This window comes from Colius striatus, chromosome 6 (genome assembly GCF_028858725.1).
Source record: "Colius striatus isolate bColStr4 chromosome 6, bColStr4.1.hap1, whole genome shotgun sequence".
Taxonomy (NCBI): domain Eukaryota; kingdom Metazoa; phylum Chordata; class Aves; order Coliiformes; family Coliidae; genus Colius; species Colius striatus.
In genome coordinates this window covers 37,169,871-37,192,823 of record NC_084764.1, presented here as the reverse complement: position 1 = coordinate 37,192,823, position 22,953 = coordinate 37,169,871, and the positions used below count along the sequence as shown (strand labels likewise).

Here is a 22,953-nt window from a genome sequence, read left to right as displayed (position 1 = left end):
TGTTCCTGCAGTATAAATGGAGGCAGCTCTACTGAGGGAGGGAGCCAGGCTGTACCTGCCTCCCCCACTCCATTGAGCCCCTTAGCCTTAATTAGGTGAGGATGCTGACGCAATCTGGCACTTCAAAACTTAGGTTAATTTTCATTTGAAAAGGTAAAATACAAAATAGCAAGCACTTGAGAATGTTTTCCAAAGGATTTTCAGTGTTAAATGTGTAATTTTAAATTGGTCATACTATCTGTATCCTTTTTTTAATGTGCAGTGCAAACATACAGACCACAGCAATTGAATTTAGGGTGGGTTTATGTTTACTGTGCACCCCTTGAGGCCAGCTGAAGGTGTAGATGCCCTCCCTCTGCACCATTCTCCTGCTTACCCAAGACTGGTGACAAATTACTCTGAAAGGATGGTCTTGTGAGTGCTGCTCTGCTTCTCTTTTCTATGTAGGCAGGATACATGTCAGGGATGCTGGTTCCTGTAGGAGTTGGGATAGCTGGAGCCCTCTTCATCCTGGGGGCACTCTACAGCATTAAAATCATGAATCGCCGAAGGAGAAATGGCTCAAAGAGACATAAAAGAAAGGTATGGCAAAGGAAAACCCAGTCCTGCCTGCTCTTTGTTAACCATTTTGGCTGTAGAGGGAATGCAGCCTGGTTATGGTTTGTCTGGGTTGAAGTGCTTCTTGGTTGGAATGTGGGGACGAGCCGAATGCTCTTCGTTTTCTTTTTGCATGTGGAGCTCTTTCATGTTTCTTTTCTTCCCTTAGCAGAGGGAATTCAACAGCATGCAAGACCGGGTCATGCTCTTAGCTGACAGCTCTGAAGACGAATTTTGAATGGAACTGCAGTGCCCTTGTGATAGCCTGTGACTTTTTAAAAGGAGGGAGGGGGAGAAAAAGGAACAACCGACTTTGTGCTGCATCGCTGCTCCCCACCACCCCGAGCCCCCAGCAGTGGAGGGACCCATGGCATGCCACGCTCTACGTGTTCCACGCAGTGATCTTTGTTTTGATCCAGTAGTGAGACTTCACATTTGCACCTCGTTCAGATCCGTGGCACCTCTTGTCACAGCTGGAGCTGCTCCGTATGGACGATTCTTTTCCTGTTCCCTCCCCCCCCGTGTACTGTTTTGGTCCTGGCTGGCAGTAATCTAATTATAACAATAGCTCTCACCTAACCTGGGAATGGAAATCTTTGCTGGGAATGACTTCTGTCCAATTAATTTTAAATGTTACATTACCTGAGCTAGAGTTTGTTAGTGCTAAGATTAGCTGCTCTGCTTAATTAATGAGTTATGCACTTGAACTGTATCCCTTGCCACCTGAGAAGTGCCCGTGTACAGTGTTGTTGATACAGTTTGAAGCACACTTCTGCACTCGGGTCCCCAACTCTCACCCCATCTTTCTTCCTTCAGCTTTGCTCCACGCTTCTTGGAGATACACAGGAATGGCCTCAACACTTGATTCACCACAAAAATCCTAGTCCATTTTCAGCCAGCACTGTCTGCTATAGCACAATAAATACCAGCACTCACCTGCTGATGGATAGTCTTGCATGGACCTCTTAGCTTTGTTCAGGGTACAAGTATGTAAGAGAAGAGACAAGGTTTCTTCAGCTCCGACCTCCTGTCAGAAGGGCACTAGTCACTGGTTCATCTCTTTCACAAGGCTGCATTCACAGAGATGAAAGCAGAGAATCTTTCTTCTTTCCCCACTGGAAACTGTATTTTCAGCCCCTGAGAGCTGTGTGAACAGCAGCACCTTTGAGGTATCTGGATGAGCCTTGTCTCCAGACCACTGAGTGCAGAAAGGTACCGGCAGTTGCAGAGCAGGTGACTGTCAGTGTGGAGGGGTTTGTGGCCAATAGTCAGACAGCAGCAGCAGCTGGAGACATGACTGCTATGAGGAGTTGGAGTGGTTGCACTGGGAACCCTTGGCCATGGGGGAAAAGGTGAAGCTGTAGGACAGATAGCTGCAGAGGGCTGTGGAGGTGAAGCCCAAGGATGTTACAGGGTTAGGACAAAGTGCTGTGCGGCCTGGGCTGCTAGCACCAGTGTCCAGAAGGAGACAGCCCATTTATGAGGTGTTATGGGAATTAAGCAGGGGAAACTAACGTTGCTTTGCACAGAAATGCTGTCAAAGTTGCTAGAAAAAGGGCTGCTTTACTCTGTCTCTGCTTCCTGTTGTGAAATTACTTCAATCTGACATTTATGCAAAACATCCGTGTTTCTGAGGTGGGAATCACCATTCTGTGAAGAATCTTGCTTCATAGAAGGAACAGCAGCTTTTGCTGGAGGAGACTTGATGAGACGAGTAAGGCTAGACCACACATCTACTGAGATTAAATCCCCCTGAGTCTTCAAAGAAATGGAAGGGAGGAGAATTTGAAGAGGGGCAGCTGCAGGTTTTCATTCCATTAAAGGTGAAAAGGCCTGTCTTATGTCAGTAATGGTAAAGAAACAACTTTGTGGGCATGTGAATGGGTCTGCAAGGTAGAGAGTACATTCACAGAAGACCCTTTTGAAGGTGCATTCTCTCTTGAGAAGGTCAGGGCCTCCTCTGGACATTAAAGCATCAGATGTGATATTTGGGTCTGAACAAGCAGAGCCCAGGTACTTTCATGTGGGTCTTACCCACACATTACTGAATGTCCCAGATGAGACAACCTGGTTGTAAAATGCTGCTACTGATGCTCATATTCCATTCGAAGAGTTGTGCCTGATCCTTCAGACATTCATCCACCGAGTGCGTGGGAAGGAGGTTGGGGAAGACACAGTGAAACTCGGTCCATCAAGATAATGCGAAGTCTTCATACTCTACTCCTTCTAGGACATGCTTTCCCAGACAGGGCTCCACAATGCCTGAATCTCTCCTTTTTCATTCCTGCAGCTTTGACCAGGAGAATTTTCCCTTCCTAAAGGCAGCCCCATGTCTTTAACAGGCACTGACTGGCAGCTCACTGTTCAGTCCAGATGCCTCTCCCCAAAATTAAAGCCTCTTTCTTCCATAATAAGTGATCAGTCAAAGCGAAGAATAGAGTTTTCCATACAGACTGATCTCTGCCTGTTTCCTTCTCATTCCTAAAACTCTTGGAACTTGGAAATGGTTGGGAGGCGTCAACAGTCCCCTTGAGCTACAGCCTCCTGTCAGGGAGTTGCAGAGAGTGCTCATGTCTCCCCTCAGCCTCCTCTTCTCCAGGCTGAACACCCCCAGCTCCCTCAGCTGCTCCTCATCACACTTGTCCTCCAGCCCCTTCCCCAGCTCTGCTGCCCAGCTCTGGACATGCTCCAGCACCTCAGTGTCCCTCTGGCAGTGAGGGGCCTAACACTGAACACAGTATTCGAAGTGTGGGCTCATAAATCCACAGTTTGGGGAACACTGACTTTCCACAGTGGCAGTTTTTCCATCTCTTTCTCCCCTTCAAACATAATGAATTTCAGAAATTAAAGCAATGGTCCTGGTGTCTTCAAGAGCCAGGCTGCCCTCAGTGAGGACACAGTGTGGGTGGGTGGGTGGGTGGGATGCCAGAAAGTGGTGCCACAAGTGGGGCAGAGCCTGGAGGCTCCTTATGTCTTCAGCTTAGCTATTCTTAATGTGCAGGCAAGATGGACTGCCAAAACCAGCCTTGGGTCCCAGTGAGGCTTGTAGCAACCTTTGGAGCACAGACGAGGTTTTTTGCAGTGCCCCTGATATCAGTGTAGTTTCTGGAGGTCCGTAAAGCACAAGCATCAATCACCTCCTTCCCTTCTCATCCGACACCAATAGACTTTGGATTGGGCTGTTAAAAATATTTTGTGTACAACTCCTGGAGTTTGATTCATTTGCTTGAAATGATCATGTTGCAGGCAGGGAGTGGAGGAGGTGGGAGCTGAAGCCTCCAGTCTCTTCAGTCTCCACAGATTTATTCTGTGCCTCTGCATTGCTAAACAAGCAGATTCTCTTGAGGGAGACAGGGTGGCAAGAGCAGCCGAGAAGGGCCCTCCTGGTCCTCCATGTGATGGCAACTTCACTGCAGCAATAATAACCTCTCCACTTTGCACAAGACAAGTCTGTCGCCTCTGGTTTGGCTCTTCCTGACAGCACAAGCCAGAATTTAGGCACCATGCAACCGCTTTGGCACCTACAGACCCATTTCCAATGGGAACAACCAGCCTGCCTGACATGCAGCTCTTGCCCCGAAAAAGTCCACCTGCACTATACAGCTGCTGCTTCTTTAAGGTGTCTCCTGTGCCAGATGTTCATCCAGGTGAGGTTTCTCTGGACTGTGCTGCTTCCATAGAGTGATATTAGCAGTCCTCGTGCTTTCTTGTGGTTTTCTATTTCGGACAGGAACAGCTCCTCATACTGTAACTATGGAATGTAGCACTTTGTTAAATAAAAACACTGGGAAATAAAAAGCTGTCCATCATACCTGACTTGAGGCACCTTGTCTCCCTGATCGTGGTGTTCACTGCCTCCCAGGTAAAGCTGTGAAGTGGTTACCTGGAACTCGAGTGTTGCATTTCTTTCTGCATGCTGCATGGTGGGTGCAAGGGCTTGGGTTGGGCTTGAAGGGGTGACAGAAGCAGGGGAGCCTCAACCTGGGCCTTTTTGGGTAGGATTTACCTGGAGGTAGGTATCAGCCATAGTCTGTGGTGAGCAACACTCCAGAGTCCCTCAGCTGAGTTTCCAGAAGGTGTAATTGACACCAACACCATCATGTTGATCTTTACCTATGGCCAGGCATTTCTTGCTGCATACCAGGACGTTTGCCCTCCCTGCTTCAACCTAAGATCAAAAGTCTGTGCACAAACCTTTCAAGACCCTGGTATTGCGGCACTGGAGAGCCTTGACCCTCAGTGTGGGTAGTGCAGTCATAAAAGAGCTGCCTTGTTGCAGATGAGTTACCACAGAGTCCTCAATGGACTGCAATTCATGCAGAAGAATTAGAAGGACTTGAGAGTGAGAGGTGTTTGGACTGAGTCTCTTTCCCAGTCCTGTTTGCAGATGCCCTGGCATGGATGAGAGGCAGTGGGGGACACAGCAGGCCCATGGTGGAGGCTGCCTGCCCCTCTCCAGCCTTCCTCTGGTACTAACAGCCAGCAAGAGCTATTTGTCCAAGTGTGGGTATTTTCTCTAATGGAAAATGGTTTGTTCAAAACAAGAATTTCCCAGGGAAATAGCCAGTAGGGGATTGCACAAACACATTTTTTGCTAATTGGTAGCTGCCAAAAACAGTCTGTGTATTCATGAAGCTGTTTGCTGCATTGCTGAAAACCTGCTGAAAGATAAACAATGACAGTGGGTTTTTTCCATAGGTTGAAGGAAAAACTCTCTGTGATCACACTGCCTCACTGTGAGTCTCTGTCCATCAGCTGATCTCCTGATTTCCCTGCCAAGCCATGGGTTTATGAAAACAGGGGAGAGGAGAGAGATAATTTTAAAACTTCCACAAGAAAAATATGTTTGGAGCTGTGCCAAGGCTGAAGAAAACCTACATAAGCCAAGAAGGTTATAAGTGCTCTGATGGAGGGGATGAGCTGGATGGCCCAGACGCCTGTGGGGGTTGATCTGGGTTCCTTAGGGCTGAGCAAAGCACAAGGTCACCCTGGTACAGGGTTCAGTGGTTTCAATTACAATTACAGAATCTCAGAATCACAGGATCACAGAATGAGGGGGGTTGGAAGGGACCTCTAGAGCTCATCCAGCCCAACCCCTTTCTAGAGCAGGTTCCTCACAAGAATGTGTCCAGGTGGGTTTGGAAACCTCCCAAGAAGCCTCCATACCTTCCCTGGGCAGCCTGGGCCAGGGCTCACTCACCCTTACAGTAAAGTCTATTAACCATTTTCTATTAACCATTCTTCTGCAGTAAAGAAGTTTCTCCTCATGTTCAGGTAGATCTCTTGTTCCAGCTTATGTCTGTTACTCCTTGTCCTGTCACTGGAAACTACAGACAAAAGTGTCGCTCCCTCCTCCTGATATCCACCCTTTACATACTTGTATTGATGAGGTTCCCCTTCAGCCTTCTAAACAGCTAAACAGCCCCAGTTCCCACAGCCTTTCATCAGCAGAGAGATGTTCCAGTCCCCTGATCATCTTGGTGGCCCTGCACTGGACTCTCTCCAGCAGTTCTCTGTCCCTCTGGAGCTGGGGAGCCCAGAACTGGACACAGGACTCCAGATGAGGCCTCACCAGGGCAGAGTAGAGGGGGAGGAGAACCTCCCTCAATCTGCTGGCCATGCTCTGCTTGGTGCCCCCCAGGATGCCATTGGCCTTCTTGGCCACAAGGGCACATTGCTGGCTCATGTTTATTTGCTGCCCACCGGCACTCCCAGGTCTCTCTCCTGGAGCTGCTCTCCAGCAGGTCACCCCCCCAGCCTGTCCTGGTGCATGGGGTTGTTCCTCCTCAGGTGCAGGACTCTGCACTTGCTCTTGTTGAACCTCATGAGGTGCATGCATATAACATTAAAATCCATGCACATATAGGAGTTTAACCAGTGGGTTGTATATACAAGGAAAACCACATGGTATTTGCAACATAGATTTTCACTTTTCCAGTGTTGGGGTTGTTCTGGGGTTTTTTTAAGTCTTTTTCTGTTTTTTTCTCAGTCTAATTTCCTGCAGATTTACCCCATGTTTAACACAAGATGTATTGCTTGCAGAAATCTGCTGAAGGAGATACCAAGAGGGACCCAAAACAGGCAATGATGAACTTTACAATTAGAGGTGCTGGGGAGGGAAGGGGAGGCTGTGTCTGCAGCCCTGGCTCTTGATGGGCCTCTGGAGGCAAAGCCTCTGAAGCAGAACCCAAAGGTAGGGTGGTAAACATTGAAAGTCTCATCTTGGAGTAGTGGAAACGTGCCACACTCTCCTTCTGTCCAGCAAAAGGCTTCTTAGCATCTGTACTGTGGGGAAAGTTTCCCCAGGCTCCTTGTAGGGAGAGGCTGAGTTACAGTTCTAGTGTCTCTGCTTTTACCATCAATGCAGTAAGACGAGCACACCTACAACTTCTTTCCACGGCTGAAAGGTTACATTCAGCAGAGCCTTGATGTTCAGGCAGGAATATTCATGGGCAGGTCCATGCCTTGTGTTGGCAAGTGCATTTTGGCCAAATCCATGCCCCGATGAAATGACTGAAAGGTTACCAGAGACCTAAGCAACCACTGGCATTGCCCAACTGCTGATGCAGCTTCTATGCAGGAAACGTCCCCAGAAATGTCCCGAGTCTCCCATATTTTATAAGAGGAATAATAACCCCTGTGTTGGGGCCAGCATTTGGGAGTGGAGGCTGACCCACCCAGACAAAGTATTTATTTCAGTGTGATGGATAATGAAGGCACCAGGGGGAGAGCAATAAAAGTTTTACTCCAGAATTGAATGCTTTGAGGCCAAATCTGAAGTCCCAGGCAGGATGTCAGGTCCAGCCCAGTGTGACAAGCTCTGTTGTGGGGATATTCTCAGCAATTTCTCACGTCCTTGATGCGAATCCTGTCAGTTTGGCAAGAAATAAATCTCCAGGGGTGGGTTGGAAAGGAACCTGTACAGTGCCTGGCAAGGCTGCGTGGGCCCTACTGCTGGTGGATGTGAGCAGGAGTCACCCAGCAGGAATTCACTCAAGCAAGACTAATTTTCCATATCTTAGATACAAAATGACTTGGAGGCTAAACTGCAGTCATTGAGGCTCTTCACTAATGAATTCATTTCATCTGAAGCAGAGGAAATGGAACTGGGTGACAAGAAAAAGGTGGTTGTTAACAGAGGTTCACCGTACTTCAGTTGTAATAGTTTTTTTTTTCCTAGTGGAGAACAAATTGGTAATGTCAGAAAAAAGAGAAAAGAAAATCCCTGCAAAAATGTGACCTTATTCATATAAAAGGATATTCAGATATAAATCAAGAATCTCTGCAATAAAATTAAAACATCTGTTGGTACACAAGCAAAGTCTCCATAATGAAATTGGTTCCCAGCATCAGGTTGTAATTTGACCTGGGATTTTGCAGTCAAGATCTTTGAATTACTGAGTCTAATCATACTTTATATCAGGAAGTTGAAAATCCTTATTTCAAATAGCTGATGGACTAGCTATTTTTTTCATGTTTAGCTATTTTCCCAAGGTTTATTCTTAGTGATCACTGCGCCCTTTAAAACTTATTGCTTTAGCTCTGGACTCCGCTGCCTGTGGAGTTTTCTTGCCATAACTTACTCTGCACCTATCTGTGCTTATTTAAGCAATTTCAGTGCTTCTGATATATTTTTTTCTTCAGATTGTTTTAATTTTGTATTTTTAATATTAAAAATAAGCAAATAATATCCTTCCAGTCTGCTGGCTGTTTGGTTTTGCATTACACTGTAATCTGGTTAAATCTCACTTGTGTGCAGATTAAAATTCAGCTAAAATACCCAGTAGCTGAGGTTTTGTTGCAAGCGCAGAAGCGTGGCTGCTGCAGGCAGGAGCTGGGACCAGTTTGCGATGACAAACACTTACTTGTGGGCATAAGGAACCATTGTGGGGGTTTGCTGGTCGGGTTGTGGTTTGTGAGGCTAAATAATATGTCAACAGCCTCATTCCCTGTGTCTCAGGGAAGGGAGAGCTGCCACCACTTTAGCATGGATGGGTGTGAACTAGAGAGAAGATGGATATTGTGTTTGAGACACAACTGTGGCCAAGGAGACTCACACAAAAAGAGTGGGTTTTAAAGTGAAAAGGAGGGAAGTGGTAAAATCTATCGTTGAATCAGGGCTGGAAAAGCTGCACTGTGCATTAGTGCTGGTGGTTGTTTATGGGCAAGAGGGTGTCAGGTCTCCAGTTCCTCTGGACCATGTCTGTCAGCAGTTTGCATCAAAAACAGTGGTGAAGGTTTGTTGGGGTGTTTTGCTCTTGCTACAAGTAACAAAAGAGCTTCCAAAACCACTGTCATTCAGATGATCTGGCCCTTGGACAGGTCTCTGCCATGGGGCTAGAGGAGGGGGATGCTGTGCACCCCTTTGCCAGTGACCTGCCCCAGCTGTGGGGTGTCCTGTGGCCAACAGCAGCACTGGCTGTGCTGAACCCCATCTCGTATAGCCTTCAGTACTGCCAGAGCAGCCATCTCTTTGGCTGTACCTTTAAGAAAGACACTCCTCCTCATAAGTAAGTGACAAGAGAAGCTTTGCTGGTGGTTTCTCCTCTAGTATCTGATGCCGATAAGCACCCCTATCTGGATGGGAAATACAGCTGCAGGATTTAACACTAAGCTCAGCTGATGCTGTGTAGGTTCCCCTATGTAATGCTGGGGCGATGCACCAACAACCTGATCTCTGCACAGGGAGCCTTGGGCTGAGCTCATGGGTCAGAGCAGAAAGCTGGATCCATCTATGACAATGTCCCGGGAAAGGTCATCACATGAGTGTCACCTTCATCATCTCTGTAACCTTCATAAGATTGGCAGTGAAGCATCAGTGAGGTGTTTGAAGGGGGGTCTGCGCTGGTGGCCCTGACAGTGCGTGACTGGGGGCTGACTCAGACACTGAGACCTGCATCTTCTTCGTGGCACAGAGGTGGCTGTGCTTTTAACCTCTCCAGGCAGTTTGACAACAAAATCACTCTGGGATGTGCAGCGGTGACTTTGCATGTCTAGCTCTAAGTCAAAGGTGACTTTTACAATTTATAATTTAATTTGTCTTCTGTAAAAAAAATAAAAATGCTGACAGAAATAACCCAAGTCCCTCCTTATTTCCAGCAAAGCAGGGGAGAGGGCAGAGAATCGTTACGGGCTCAAGAGCAGTGGATAGGCTGGTGAGCATATGCTAGAGAAGACATTGCCCAAAAATTGGAACTGCAGAATGTGGTTTATAGCATTAAAAATAAAGGCTAATAAAGGGATTTGTCTGCATGCAAGCTGTACGGTGTCTGTTTAAAAAAGAATCTTTAATTGGATATTTGTTTTGCAGTCAGCCTGCTGGGCTTAAAAATACATGCCATTGCTCATTTACTGTGAGGGTGATGGAGCAGTGGAACAGGCTGCCCAGGGAGGGTGTGGAGCTTCTGCAGGGGGGTTGGACTAGATGATCGCTAAAGATCCCTTCCAACCCCTAACATTCTATAATTCTAGTTTTCTCTGAAACATTTAATGATCACACCTAGGTGCAGAAAGGAGATGAGGCTGTGGAAACACTAAATTGGAAGATACAAGGGGTTTTTTAGATGGCAGAGTACAGACTTTGAAGAGAAAAACAAGAATAATGAAAAAAATCTTATCATTTAACACTTACCTTGCAATAAAGCAAAGTACTCTGAGCCACGCTAAGGCTTATAGCGTGGGGAAACATCCACAGTCACAAAGTGTGGAGTCAAATCTGTGGATGTGCTTTAATCCAGAGATGACTTTAAGCATGTGTAGTTTGAGCAATCTGTATGGATAAAGCATTATAGAGCCTGAGACTGCACAGAGACTCTCTTCCAGATACACGAGTCTGACAGAAACCTGGAGCTAAAATCCTGGAGTGAATTGCTTGTGAGCTCCACTGTCAGAGTGAACCCCGAGCCCTTATGCTGGTGCTTGCAGAGCTGCAAGCAGGAAAACCAGTGTTTGAATTTTCTGCAGGAGAGGGATCTCCGTTGAGACTATGGAAATAAAACGTTAGTGCTATTTTACAGACTGAACACTTCACCTGAAGAAGGGTGAACTTGAAGGAGGAGCTCTTGCTTGCCTGACTGTCCTTGAAGTGACACACCTATGGCCACTGCTTGTAAGACAAACTTGACACAGCATAGGTAATTTTGGATCTAGCTATATACTATAGTAAATAAGTAAATGTCATTGTTGTGGTTTGGCCCAGCCAGCAATGAAGCACCACGACGGGCTCTTGCTCACTGCCCCCCATCCACCCCCACCCTCGTTAGGATGGCAGAGGCCCCAGTGAAATGGGAGTAAAAAGATAAGCCAGGTTGTTGTGGATCAAGACAAGGGCAGGGAGGGTTCACTGACAGTTACAGTTCTGGGCAAAACAGACTCCAGTACTCAACTTAGAGAGGAAAGTAGGAAAGTTTATTCTACTACCTACAAGAAACAGAACAAGAAAAGCAAAAAGAGAGCAGGATGATGAGAAAATTACAACCAGCACTTTAAGATCTCCCTCCCCATCCCTCCTTTCTTCCCGGGCCCAGCTCACTGCTCCTGATATCTCTACCTCCTCCCCCCTCAGCGGCTCAGGGGGGGCAGGGAGTGGGGGATGTGGTCAGTCTCTCACAGATGGGCTCTGCCGCCTCTCTCTTCTCAGAGGAGGACGACTTCTGGCATTCTTTCCCTGCTCCAATATGGGGTCCTTGCCCTGGGACACAGTCCTTAACAAATTGCTCTGGTGTGGGTTCTTCCCAACAGCTGTGGCTTCTGCCGATACAGGGTCCTTCACACGGGACACAGCCTCCTCTGGCCGTAGTCACTGCCTCTGGTGCAGGGTCTTTTTCAAAGTGCAAACAAATCACTGCTTCATCAGTCCTCTCCACAAGATGCAGGGATGTCTCTGCTCCAGCACACGTTCTCCTCTCTTCCCTCACTGACCTTGGGGTCTGCACAGTCGCTTCTCTCTCCTCCAATTCCTTGCACCACCACCAGCCGGAAAAGATGGAAGAAAAGCAAGAAGGAACAGGAAGAACCTTCCTCTTCTGGCTGCTTCTTCTTAAAAAGCAATTGTGGAGGTGCCCAATTGGCTCAGCCCCAGAAGTGGGTCTGGTTCAGAGCTGGGGAGATTTCTGAGCAACTTCTTACAGGAGCCGCCTCTACAGTCCCTTCCCCATTGCCAGAAACAGCTCCACACAAAACCATGACAGACATCAAGAATTGGTACAGTGGAGGAGAGTTGTGTAGTAGGCAACGTAGACTTTGCAAGAGAGCCTAAGCACTGAAAATACTGCCAGTCCCTCTGACTGATTAAAGTCTGCATCTAACAAACCCCAGGACATGGTAATGGAGCTCAACTGGACTTGCAGCATACGAGGCAGTGATGGAAACACTCACATGGCCATATAACTACAAAGGGCACCAGAAGTGTGAAGTGCTTGAAGCCCAACATAACATATCAGACCGCTATTGTATGGCCATGGAAGTGTGTGGCGGGGCTTGTGCCCAAATTCATTGATTTAATGGATGGAGAGGACATGTCCTTGATAGTATGAGTGCCTGAGCGATTTGCTTCATGGATGAGCATTCTGGCAGGTCTTGCACTGCATGGGAGAAGAAAAACCCATTTTAGAGTGGAGAGTTGGCAAGGGGTGTTGCTGCTTCTTGGAGAGCAGAAGAGTGAGATGGACTGAGCCCTGTCTGAGACACCAGAGACTCAAATTCACTTGTGGAAGGGTTGCTGGGTGATGCACTCACCAATTCATTTCATCAGCCTTGGTTTCTCCTCTTTAAGAGGGCAAATGGCCCTGCTGCAGTGTGTGTGTCCATCTGCTGATGATAGTCGCTGGTGCAAAGGCAGGTGTTTTTCCTAAGTGGAAGTGCAATGTCAGAAGATAAAACAGCCATTCTCTGCAGTTTCATTCTTCCTCTCTGATATATTAAAGTGTCCCATGAACAAATTGAGCACAGATTTTTTTTTTTCTTCTTTTTTTCTTTCCCCCCTAAAGCTAATCATCAGCTCATCATGGAGAGCATGAGGTGCAGAGAGCAGCACCTTCAGCCCCACACCTTCCCCTCTGGAAGGAGCTGAAAGAAATAGATGAGATCTGTGCACAGCAGAGATGGTGATAATTCCTCCAAGTCCCCTTGCCCATCTGGCTGCACTCTGTGGATCATTTAGCGTGAAGAAAGCAATCTTTTTGCCTTTGATATGAAAGCAGTGAGAAGGGTAATTGGAGCCTGGAAGGTGCAGTGGCTACTGAGCAATCTCAGCCCTCACATATCTCTGATGTACTATAAAACTCAAAGGGGAGTTACAATTACTACCCATTGTGCTGGACGATGATTTATCTTGTAGCCACATGAAAGCAAAATCTCTCTGATCTGTATTTTTCTCTCCCTTGTACCTGATCAGGATGTGTCATATCTCAGATTAAAGGGACTGTCTTTTCAAATGCTGCAAGGAGAACCTGTGTGTGACATTCGATTGTTCTGCCCTTCAAAATAATTTCCCCAATGAGAAGGGAGTTGTTGCAGTGCCAGTGTCCTGAGAAATTGGATGCTGAAGTGGAAACTTGGAGTATCTAATAAAGGACCAAAAAGCAAATGGTTTAATGGATTTTTTTTAAGCTGCTTTTGAAGGGGGATGATTCAGTAGCTGAGGAGTGACCTAGGATGCGGGAGATAAGGCTTCAGTTCTTTGTGTTGCTACAAATGCAACAAGTAAATGAGAGGTTAAATAAAGGAGAATGAATTAATTTGCTTGGATAATGGCTTGAGTTGCAGGAAAGCCCTGGAAGCAGCCACTTAGGGAGGGTGCTACATGCACTGCATCTCGACAATCAAATGATAGATCAATCAAGACCATGGAATCCAATCCCTCCCCTCACACTGCCAAGCCCATCACTAACCCACGGCCCTCAGCACCTCGGCTTTGCAATAGCTCCAGGGATGGGCACTCCCCCACCTCCCTGGGCAGCCTGGCACAGGGGCTGACAACCTTCTTAGTGAAAAAGTTCTTCCTCAGATCCAATCTAAACCTCCCCTGGGGCAACTTGAGCCCATTTCCTCTTGTCCTATTGTTCATTAGTGGAAGGAAGAGACCAATCCCTACCTCTTGTCAGGTTGTAGAGAGTGATCATGTCTCCTCTAAAGTCTCCTCTGCACCGACCCAAGGGACGGCATTGTGAGTGAGCAGGAAGCTACTGTCAGGCTCCTTTCGCTGAAAAGGCTCCCTGGGGCTTCAGCCACAGGTGTCGTGGTTTGGCCCAGCCAGCACAGCAGCACCACAACAGGCTCTCGCTGGGTGTCCCCATTCACTCCCTACCGTCGTTAGGATGGTGAGACCCCAGTGAAATGGGAGTAAAAAGATAAGCAAGATTGTTGTGGACGGAGACAAGGGCAGTGAGGGCTCACTGCCAATTACAGTTCTGGGCAAAACAGACTCCAGTACTCAACTTAGAGAGGAAAGTAATAAAGTTTATTCTGCAAGAAACAGAACAGAATAAAAGCAAAAAGGGAGTAGGATGATGAGAAAATTACAACCAGCACTTTAAGATCTCCCTCCCCATCCCTCCTTTCTTCCCGGGCCCAGCTCACTGCTCCCGATATCTCTCCCTCCTTCCCACTCAGCAGCTCAGGGGGGCAGGGAGTGGGGGATGTGGTCAGTCTCTCACAGATGGGCTCTGTCGCTTTTCTTAGATGAGGACGACTCCTGGCGTTCTTCCCCTGCTCCAATATGGGGTTTCTCCTTTCTTTCATCACTGACCTTGGAGTCCGCATGGTTGTTTCTCTCACTGTTCCTACTCCTTGCACCACCACCAGCCAGAAGAAGAAGAAGGGCAGAAGAAGAAAAAAGAAAAAGCAGGAAGAAGAAACCTCCTCTTCCAGCTTCTTCTTAAAAAGTGATTGTGGAGGCGTCTAATTGGCTCAGCCCCAGCAGAGCATCTGGCTCAGAGCCGGGGAGAGTTGTGAGCAACTACTTACAGGAGCCATCTTTACAGCCCCTTCCCCCTTACCAGAAAAGGCTGTCATGTCAAACCATGACAACAGGTGAGGAGGCTTCCCTGTGGCATGTTGCATTTGGGATGCCAGAGTCTGTGAAACTTCACACATCATCAGGGTCCCTCACTTGGTTCACACAGCCCAAGATGTGCCCCGATCAATATCGGCACTTAAAAGCGAGATCTGCAGAGCCCCAATGGCCAAAATGAACCAAATGATGGGCTTCAGCCTTAGTGTGGGGTGGGTTTTATTTTGTCTCAGATGCCTCCTCAAAGAGCTGGCCCCTGAATGGCTGCCTGGGAGCAGGCAGCAGTCTCCACTGCATGTCATCTCAGAGCTGTAATAGCATTAATTCTCTGGAAAAAATGGAGTCATTCTACACTTGACATTTTCCGTTCTTTTCACAAAGTATAATAGCACATCACAGGCATAGGCTGCATGAGAAACCCTCCTGGCAAGCAGCAGTTCCATTGATGGGGAGGATCGTGCTTGTGATGTCTCTTTGTCTGCTGCTCCCCTCCAACTCCTCTCTATTAACAGATGCTTTTCAAGGGAAGAAGAGAGACTGCCTCCCACTGCTTCAAGGTAAGCGAGACCCCTTTCTTTGCTCAGCAGCACATTGAAAGGGCAAGTCACAGACTTACCAAGTCTCACATATGGAATGGGTACAGCAGATCTGCTTCTCACTGCTCCGCCAGACCCCTTGGGCATCCACTGCTCTGCTGCAGGGGCAGCTGATCCCAGATCCCCCGCACTGCTGAAGCAGTGGGGAAGTGGTGGCTTGGTGCTTGGTGGGTTCCCTTCAGGAAACAGCTTTGGGTGGTGACATGGTACCTCCCAGGGTGCACCGTGAGAGAGGAGAGACTGGAGAGGTCTTGGCTGAATGTGGGTGAAAACCATCTAGATCTGAGTGGGGAAAGTGGTGAATACATCCACCTGACTCAGTGAATAAATTAAGCCTTCTTTGACTCAGGTCCACCATTTCAGTGGTGGGCTCCCAAGATAATGAGGGGATTAGAACATCCTTCTTATGAGGAAAGGCTGTGGGACCTTGAACTGTTTAGTCTGTAGAAGATTAAGAGGGGACCTCATAAACACTTATAAGTACTAAAGGGTGGGTGTCAGGAGGATGGGATGCCACTTTTATTGTGTAGTGTCCAGAGACAGGACAAGGGTTAACGGACATAAGCTGGAACACAAAAAGTTCCACTTGAACACAAGAAAAAACTTGTTCACTGTGAGAGTAAGGGAGCCCTGGCCCAGGCTGCCCAGGGAGGGTGTGGAGGCTCCTTCTCTGGGGGTTTCCAAACCCACCTGGACATGTTCCTGTGCCCCCTGATCAAGGCGAACCTGCTTTAGCAGAGGGCTGAGCTGGATGATCTCTGAAGGTCCCTTCCAACTCCCACCATTCTGTGAGTCTATGATTCTATGATTCAGTTTTGGACCCTTTCGCTGGTAACCAGCACCCAACAGGGAAACACCCCTGAAATTGGTTCCTTTGCTCAGCATGTTGGAGCTGAGGGTTGATCAATTTCTATGTTTCTTCAAGAGCCTTCTTGAACTGAAAAGTACTGAGTGATAAACTGCTCAGGCTCATCTGCTGCAGTTCTTAGCCTTCCACCAAAGGAGGATGGGAGCTCTGGTCATTCTGACATGTTCAAGTGACAGTTGGGCAACCACAGAGCCCATTCACACAGTTCTTGCAGCACATCTCTCCTTTTGTGGTGACTTTTGGCACAGATGGGGCCTCAATCATTATTTTAATGGTTTCTTTAAGAGCACAGAGTCTTTAAAAGAAATAATGGCTGCAAATGCAATAGTCTGCTTGATACAGACAAAAAGAGGCATCTAACTGCCTGGAAAGAACGTGATGTCACGAGGAGCTTTAGAGTCTGTAACTCAAGAGCTGCTGTGACCTCCTTTGCTCTGACAACTGAACGTTACACTGGGAGCATGCATATTAATTTTTTAAAGTAAATATATCTGTGCCTTCTCTGAAGGTGATTGCATTTTTGCCATTGGCTTTGACAGAAATAAAATGTTCTCTGTCCATAAGTCTTTGCAGAAAGTGCACATCCCATGAGGTGCCATGAAGATGGTCAAGATGATGTGTTGGACAGTGGCCTGAGCCTGAGACAGGGCTGTACGCTGCCTGCAGGCTATGTGGGACAAAGGATAATTCGCACATTAGCTGTTTATCTCCACAGCCTGCACATCTGATGCCATTCATCTGTCAGCTCCATAATTCCCAAGTGCTGGGCAAGATGCTGGTGTGCCCTTTGATTCGCTGGGGCCTCACAGCTTTGACTGAGTGAAATGCTGGTGGCAACACAGCTGGAAGCAGGCATGGATTTATCACAGGGCACTCCTGCCCATTCCTGCTTCCCAGGAGAGCACTCACAGCAGTGGCAGTCATGGCTTTTTCCCATACCCTACAGTGTTTTTCACATCTGGGCATAAGAAATCACATGGACACCAGCTGATGACTGCTTTGGTACCCTCCAGCAGAGCTATCTAGCTACACTTTGGACCCAATCACAGAGGCACCAGCTCTTAGGAAAAAACTCCGAAGTTCATCACAAACTAAGACTTCTGGATACCTTCAGACCTTAATAACCAGCACAACTTCATCAGCTGTGATGGAGCTGACCCAATTCACACTAGTAAAGATTCAGGTGGGTATCATTGTCCCAACTACCTTATGGGCAGATTGTTCTGCCTTCATGCTAGCAAGCCCCCTGCCCTCTGAGTCATGTATTTACTTTTGTCTGAGCTAGTTGTGCAGTAAGGTGGTGCCTGAGATGAGTTAGAGGAGCACTACTCGGTCTGCCTACTAAACACAGATTTCTTCTGCTACTGATGGGTTAATATATGGTGAAAGCTTCCTATGTAAAGGAGTCTCAACAGTGCTTGGTTAAGCAAAAGAATGCTTAAAGGTGTGCATGACCTCTCAGCTAACACAGCCAGTGTGTGTTCCTCCATGAAAGGGAGTGATAGCTTAAGTCTTTGTTTCCAGACTGTCATGAGTTTGCATGGAGCTGCTTTTGCTTGGTAACGGGGAGAGAGCTGCAATGCTGGTCCCAGTAAACAGTTCTTGAAACATCCCTCAGCTCTGAGCTAGACCCACTTCCAGTCCAGATGGGCCAATCTGGCTCCTCTACCATCACTATTTAACAAGGGAAATCAGAGCTGGAAGAGGAATTGGAGGAATGGTACAAGATGATGGACCTCAGAGAAAGAGACAAAGAAGGAGGAGTGCTGGACTAGAGACTCCTCTGCAACCCATGGCGAGAATGCAGCTGTACCCCTGCAACCCATGGAGGGCAATGGCAGGACTGAGAGCCACCAGCAGCTCCAGGTGAGTGCACCTAGATGGGTGAGAGACTGTATGGGGAGGCAGCCATGGCACAGGCCATGCTGGAGAGCCTGCAGGCCGCAGAGCAGCCCCACACGAGAGGCAGAGAGGAGCTGCTGGGTGTGTGACGGACCCTGCACTGGAGCAGGGAGGACCTGTCTGCCTTGAGGCAAAACAAGTGGCAGGAGCCATCAGCAAAAGACTGACCATTCCCTGCCCTCTGAGCTGTTTGGGCAGTCAGGAAGTAAGACCCTGGGATCAGGGCTCTGGGCCTGGGAAGAGGGAAGGGCATGAGGAGAAGGTGTCTTAAAGGGCCGGTTGTGCCACCATCATTGTACCACTCTGTGTGGTTTTCTGATTGTTATGCTTTAGGGTTTTATGTTTTCAGTTGGTAGGGAAGAAAACAGAAATTCATTTAGTCCACCAAGTTGAGTGTTCTGGTCTGTTTTGCCTGGGACCATGACTGGAAATTGAGCCCTCCTTGTCTTTAGGGGTTCCAAGGCTCTCGGTATTTATAGCTGATCATGGTCCTTTGTTCCCAGATGGGCCTCAACCATCAACACAGCCAAAAAAGGGGGATTTTTATTAAGTCTGTTTTGTAAGCCTGTGGCACACTCTTCACAAATCCATCCAAGCCTGGCAAAGAATAAATACAGCTGTGTTCCATCTTGGTTACAGGGCAGGGCTTGGATTGAAGGGAGGGGAAAAGAAAGATTAAAAACGGGTGTGATGGCAGCTGTGCCCTGAGAGGAGAACTGGCCTAGAGGTGGCTCTATGGCACCCTGGGTGAAGGATGGGTTGTCATAGGAGCTCTATAGTTAAAATGTAAACACTGCCACACAAAAGCCTTGCAGGTGGCAGAGAGCCTGGAGCTGCTCCATGCTATATGTTGTGTGTATGACCCCTGGCTACAGGGCAGAGGAGTCTGTGTCGCCCAGCTCAGGCAGTAATCACACTTGAGTAAGTCGTGGTCATATCTGGAGCTGTAGTGCAGCTCTCTGGGTAAACTCATGAGAAGATGGTATATTATCTTGAGCTTGTGCTTGTTCCTGCTGTGAGACATCTCTGAGGAGACACTGAAATGAGCAGAAATTCTCAGCTGATGACAGGACTGCAGGAGCTGCTGCTCTAAGAAGCCCCACAAGCGTCAGGAGACTTGCCACAATGAACAGCAGGGCAAGTGTTCTCCGAAGCCAGGAACTAACAATGTTTCATGACTCAATTTAGATGTACTTATGAAACACCTTTGTGCCAGAGAGGATCCACACAATTTTCCATAACTTTTAGGGAATTTTTGGGGAAGGTTCTAGAGGATGTATGTGAGAAATGTTGAAGGCAGGAATTGTTGGGCTAGGAAAGGACTTTCTGGTTTAGCAATAAGGTTTTCCCTTCCCTTCTAATATTCTTTTTAGTATAAGACTGAGAATTTTGCACTAGACACATGCAAACTTGCCAGCAATGAAAAACAGAAATAGCCATAACATGTAAGAGTGTAAGTAACTATTGGTCTCAGCTCCTTTACTTAAAGCCCAAGGCTGTTGCTCCCCAGACTGCTGGCACTTCTCTACATTGAAATTAGTGATTCAGCAAACAAGCAGTCTGGTTCCTAATCTGAGAGATTGGTGATGGTACCTGTGGTATGTTCCTGGGTTAGCTGTGGCATGGCAGCACTGCTAAATGTTACAGATGGCATTCCACCAATGAAGCTGCAGCTCCTCATCAAAAATTAATATCCTTCTCCTAAGCTGTCAAGATCCATGCATGCGTCTGCTAGAACAGTGATTTAATAAAATCACTAGATTAGCTAGGTGTATTTAGGGGATCATCCAAAGCCTATTTAAATCAGTGTAACCCCTTCTCTTGCATGCACATGGATTGCCTATGCCAGCATTTCCAAGCGCCCTTTGGCTCAAGTGTTTATGACCAACATTGAGAGGAAGGTTGTCTATAAATCTCTTTAGCTGTATACAGTACTCAGTTAATGCAGTTTAAATCAGAATGCCTCATGTGCAAGGCCCAGGAGCTCCTGGGTGATTAACATACTATTTCTCTTAAATATTAAAGGCTGCTCTGCTTAAAGATTTCACCTGCGTTGCACTCCTAAGAACAATCCCAGGTGACAAACTTCTGTTTTACTTGATGTAAGTAGGTCCTTCATTAATAGCCATCTTCTTGTCGTTGCTGTTCATGGGAAACATGCCAATCCCCCCTGCCTGCCCCTTTGAATAGTTGCTGCTTTGGGTGGAGCAGCATGATGCTGATTCCGTTTTCTGAAGTTAATAGTGTCTTTCACATAGACATTCCCTGGCTGTGATCAGACCTCCAGTGAACATCTCCATGTTCATGGCTGCAGTGGCCAGCTTGGGATGAGGAGGGTCTAATGTACCAGGGAATGCTTCAATTGACTTTGGTCCAGGTTTTCTATTACCTGCAGAGCTTCCAGGATCTGTTTTGTTGTTGTGTTTTGTTTTTCCTGGAAATGGAAAAACATCTCCAACACTACCAGCTAATAAGCCTCTACTAGGGTGCCTCAAATAGAGGCAATGGACCCTCCACCACTGTGAGTTTGCATTAGGGAATTAAATGGGTAAAAACCAAGCCATCTGCTGACCTGAGAGAATACAGCTTATAGATTTAGGGTTTTTTTTTTCCTTGCCTTGGATGCTCTGCATTACCTGAGTTGGAGCAGCATCCTGTGGATTGCAAACATATTTCTTAGCCAAGGCTCATTCTTTCTCCTGTTGTTCTCACTGCCAGTCTGTACCATGCTTCCAGTGCTGAGAGTACTTGCTGGAGGGTGTGTGCCCCAGTTTGGGGCATGAGTAGCCCCTTGTCTCTGTGGGCAAAACAATAGCTCTGTTCTGAATAGAACCCTCAGTCAACACGTGTGTTTCCCAAATGCACAAGCTACAAAGAGTAGAAATATTCAATTCCTTTCCCGAGAAAGCAATTGATGTAGACTCTCTGAATAAAGTTTTGTAGTCCCAGTGGTTAGTGGGCTGTGGTGATTATTTTTTGTTTAGTTGGTTTGTGGTTTTTTTTGGGATGACTGCTGAATAGACCAACAGAGGAGACTGTGGGGAGGTGTAGTTTTGATCAATATTTCCAAAGGATCTGTAGTGCTGGAATAAAAATATCTCAAGCAAATGTTTTCACTCCAGCTCCTCAAATTCTCATCACACAGTTCTGAAAGGTTAGCCTGTCTGCTTGGAGATTAACGGCTCCTCTCTGTAATTGCCTTTGGTGGAGACTGTCTGAGTTCAAAATACTCCTCCTGTGAGAATTTGTGCACTAATACTTTCCCTGATTTATGAATGGAGATGGGTAAGAGAAGTCCTAATCTGCTCTCTCGGACCTCAACTGCCCTCCAGCTGTGTGGCAGCAGCTTGTCCCAGCCCTTGGCAGCTCTGTGTGCACTGAGAGGCTGCAGTGTCCTTATCCTCAGAGCCTCCTCTTGTGCCATATCAGGATCACTGCTCCCTGAGGCAGCTTGTGGTGAGGGCCTGGGAAGCTGCCAGGGAGATCACAGAATCTTAAGGGTTGGAAGGGACCTTGAAAGATCCAGTCCAATCCCCCTGCCAGAGCAGGACTATCTAGAGTAGGTCACACATGAACTCGTCCAGGTGAGTTTGGAATGTCCCCAGAGAGGGAGACTCCACAACCCACCTGGGCAGCCTGTTCCAGTGCTCCGTCACCCTCACAGGGAAGAAATTATTCCTTGTGTTTCTTTGGAAGCTCTTCTGTTCCAGCTTATACCCATTGCCCCTTGTTCTATCAATGGACATCATTGAGAAGAGCCTGGCTCTGTCCTCCTCACACGTGCCCTTTACATAGTTGTGAACATTAATGAGATCACCCCTCAGTCTCCTCCTCTCCAAGCTACAGCCCCAGCATGATGGGATGAGATGGCAGTGTTGGCCTTGGCATTACTTTGTCATGGCAAGAGCTGTTGCTTACCTTCCTTTCACGGGGACAATGAACTATTTCAGAGAGCTATATGTGTGTATTGGGTTTTTGTGGCAATGTTTTGGTAGTAGGAGGGGTTACAGGGGTGTCTTCTGTGAAAAGCTGCCAAAAGATTTCCCCATGTCTGACAGAGCCAATGCCAGATGGCTCAAAGATGGAGCCACTGAGACCATCAGTGATGGTGTTAACACCTCTGGGATAGAGGGGGAAAAAAAATACACAGTGCCAATTGCAGTCAGAGAGAGGAAAGAGAATGTGAGAGAGTAAGAAGTCTGCAAACACCAAGGTCGGTGAAGAGGGAGGAGGAGGAGGTGCTCCAGGCACCAGAGCAGAGGTTCCCCTGCAACCCATGGTGAGGCCCTCCCCTCACAGCCATGAAGGCCACAGGGGAGCAGAGACCCACCTGCAGCATGGGGAGGACCCCACACTAGAGCAGATTGGATGCTGAGGGAGGCTATGACCCTGTGGGAAGCCCATGCTGCAGCAGGCTCCTGACAGAACCTGTGGACCCCTGGACAGAGAGGAGCACACACCAGATCAGGTTTGCTGTCAGAACTGGTGACCCTGTAGGGAACCCACACTGGAGCAGTCTCTGCCTGAATGACTGCACCCTGTGGAACAGACCCACTGGAGCAGTTCATGAAGAACTGAAGCTGTGGGAAGGACCCATGTTGGAGAAGTCCATGGAGGACTGTCTCTCATTGGAAGGACCTCAGGCTGCATCAAGGAAAGAGTGAAGAGGAAGGAGCAGCAGAGACAATCTGTGATGAACTGACTGCAACCCTGTTCCCCATCACCCTTTGCTGCTGCTGGTGAGAGGAGGCAGAGAATATGAGAGTGAAGTTGAGCGTGGAAAGAAGGGAGGGGTGAAGAGAAGGTATGTTAAGATTTGGTTTAAATTGTCATTACTCTTCTCTGACTTGATTGTTAATAAACTAATTTTCCCAAGTGGAGTCTGATTTGCCTGTGAGGGTAATTGCTGAGTGATCTCCCTGTCCTCATCTCAACTTGTGAGCTTTTCATTAGATGTTTTCTCCCCACTGTCCAGCTGA

The 22,953-nt window shown here is 47.6% G+C and overlaps 1 protein-coding gene across 1 annotated transcript in view; it reads left to right on the top strand.

The window, feature by feature from the left end:
* Nucleotides 1–939, top strand: part of ARMH4 (armadillo like helical domain containing 4) — a 62,071-nt gene extending 61,132 nt beyond the window's left edge. Inside the window, exons 6-7 of the mRNA XM_061998549.1 lie at nucleotides 448–582; nucleotides 767–939. Of these exons, the coding sequence (XP_061854533.1) occupies nucleotides 448–582; nucleotides 767–835 (204 nt within the window). The 3' untranslated portion in view covers nucleotides 836–939. The remainder of the gene's footprint in view (nucleotides 1–447; nucleotides 583–766) is intronic.
* Nucleotides 940–22,953: the final 22,014 nt, after the last annotated feature.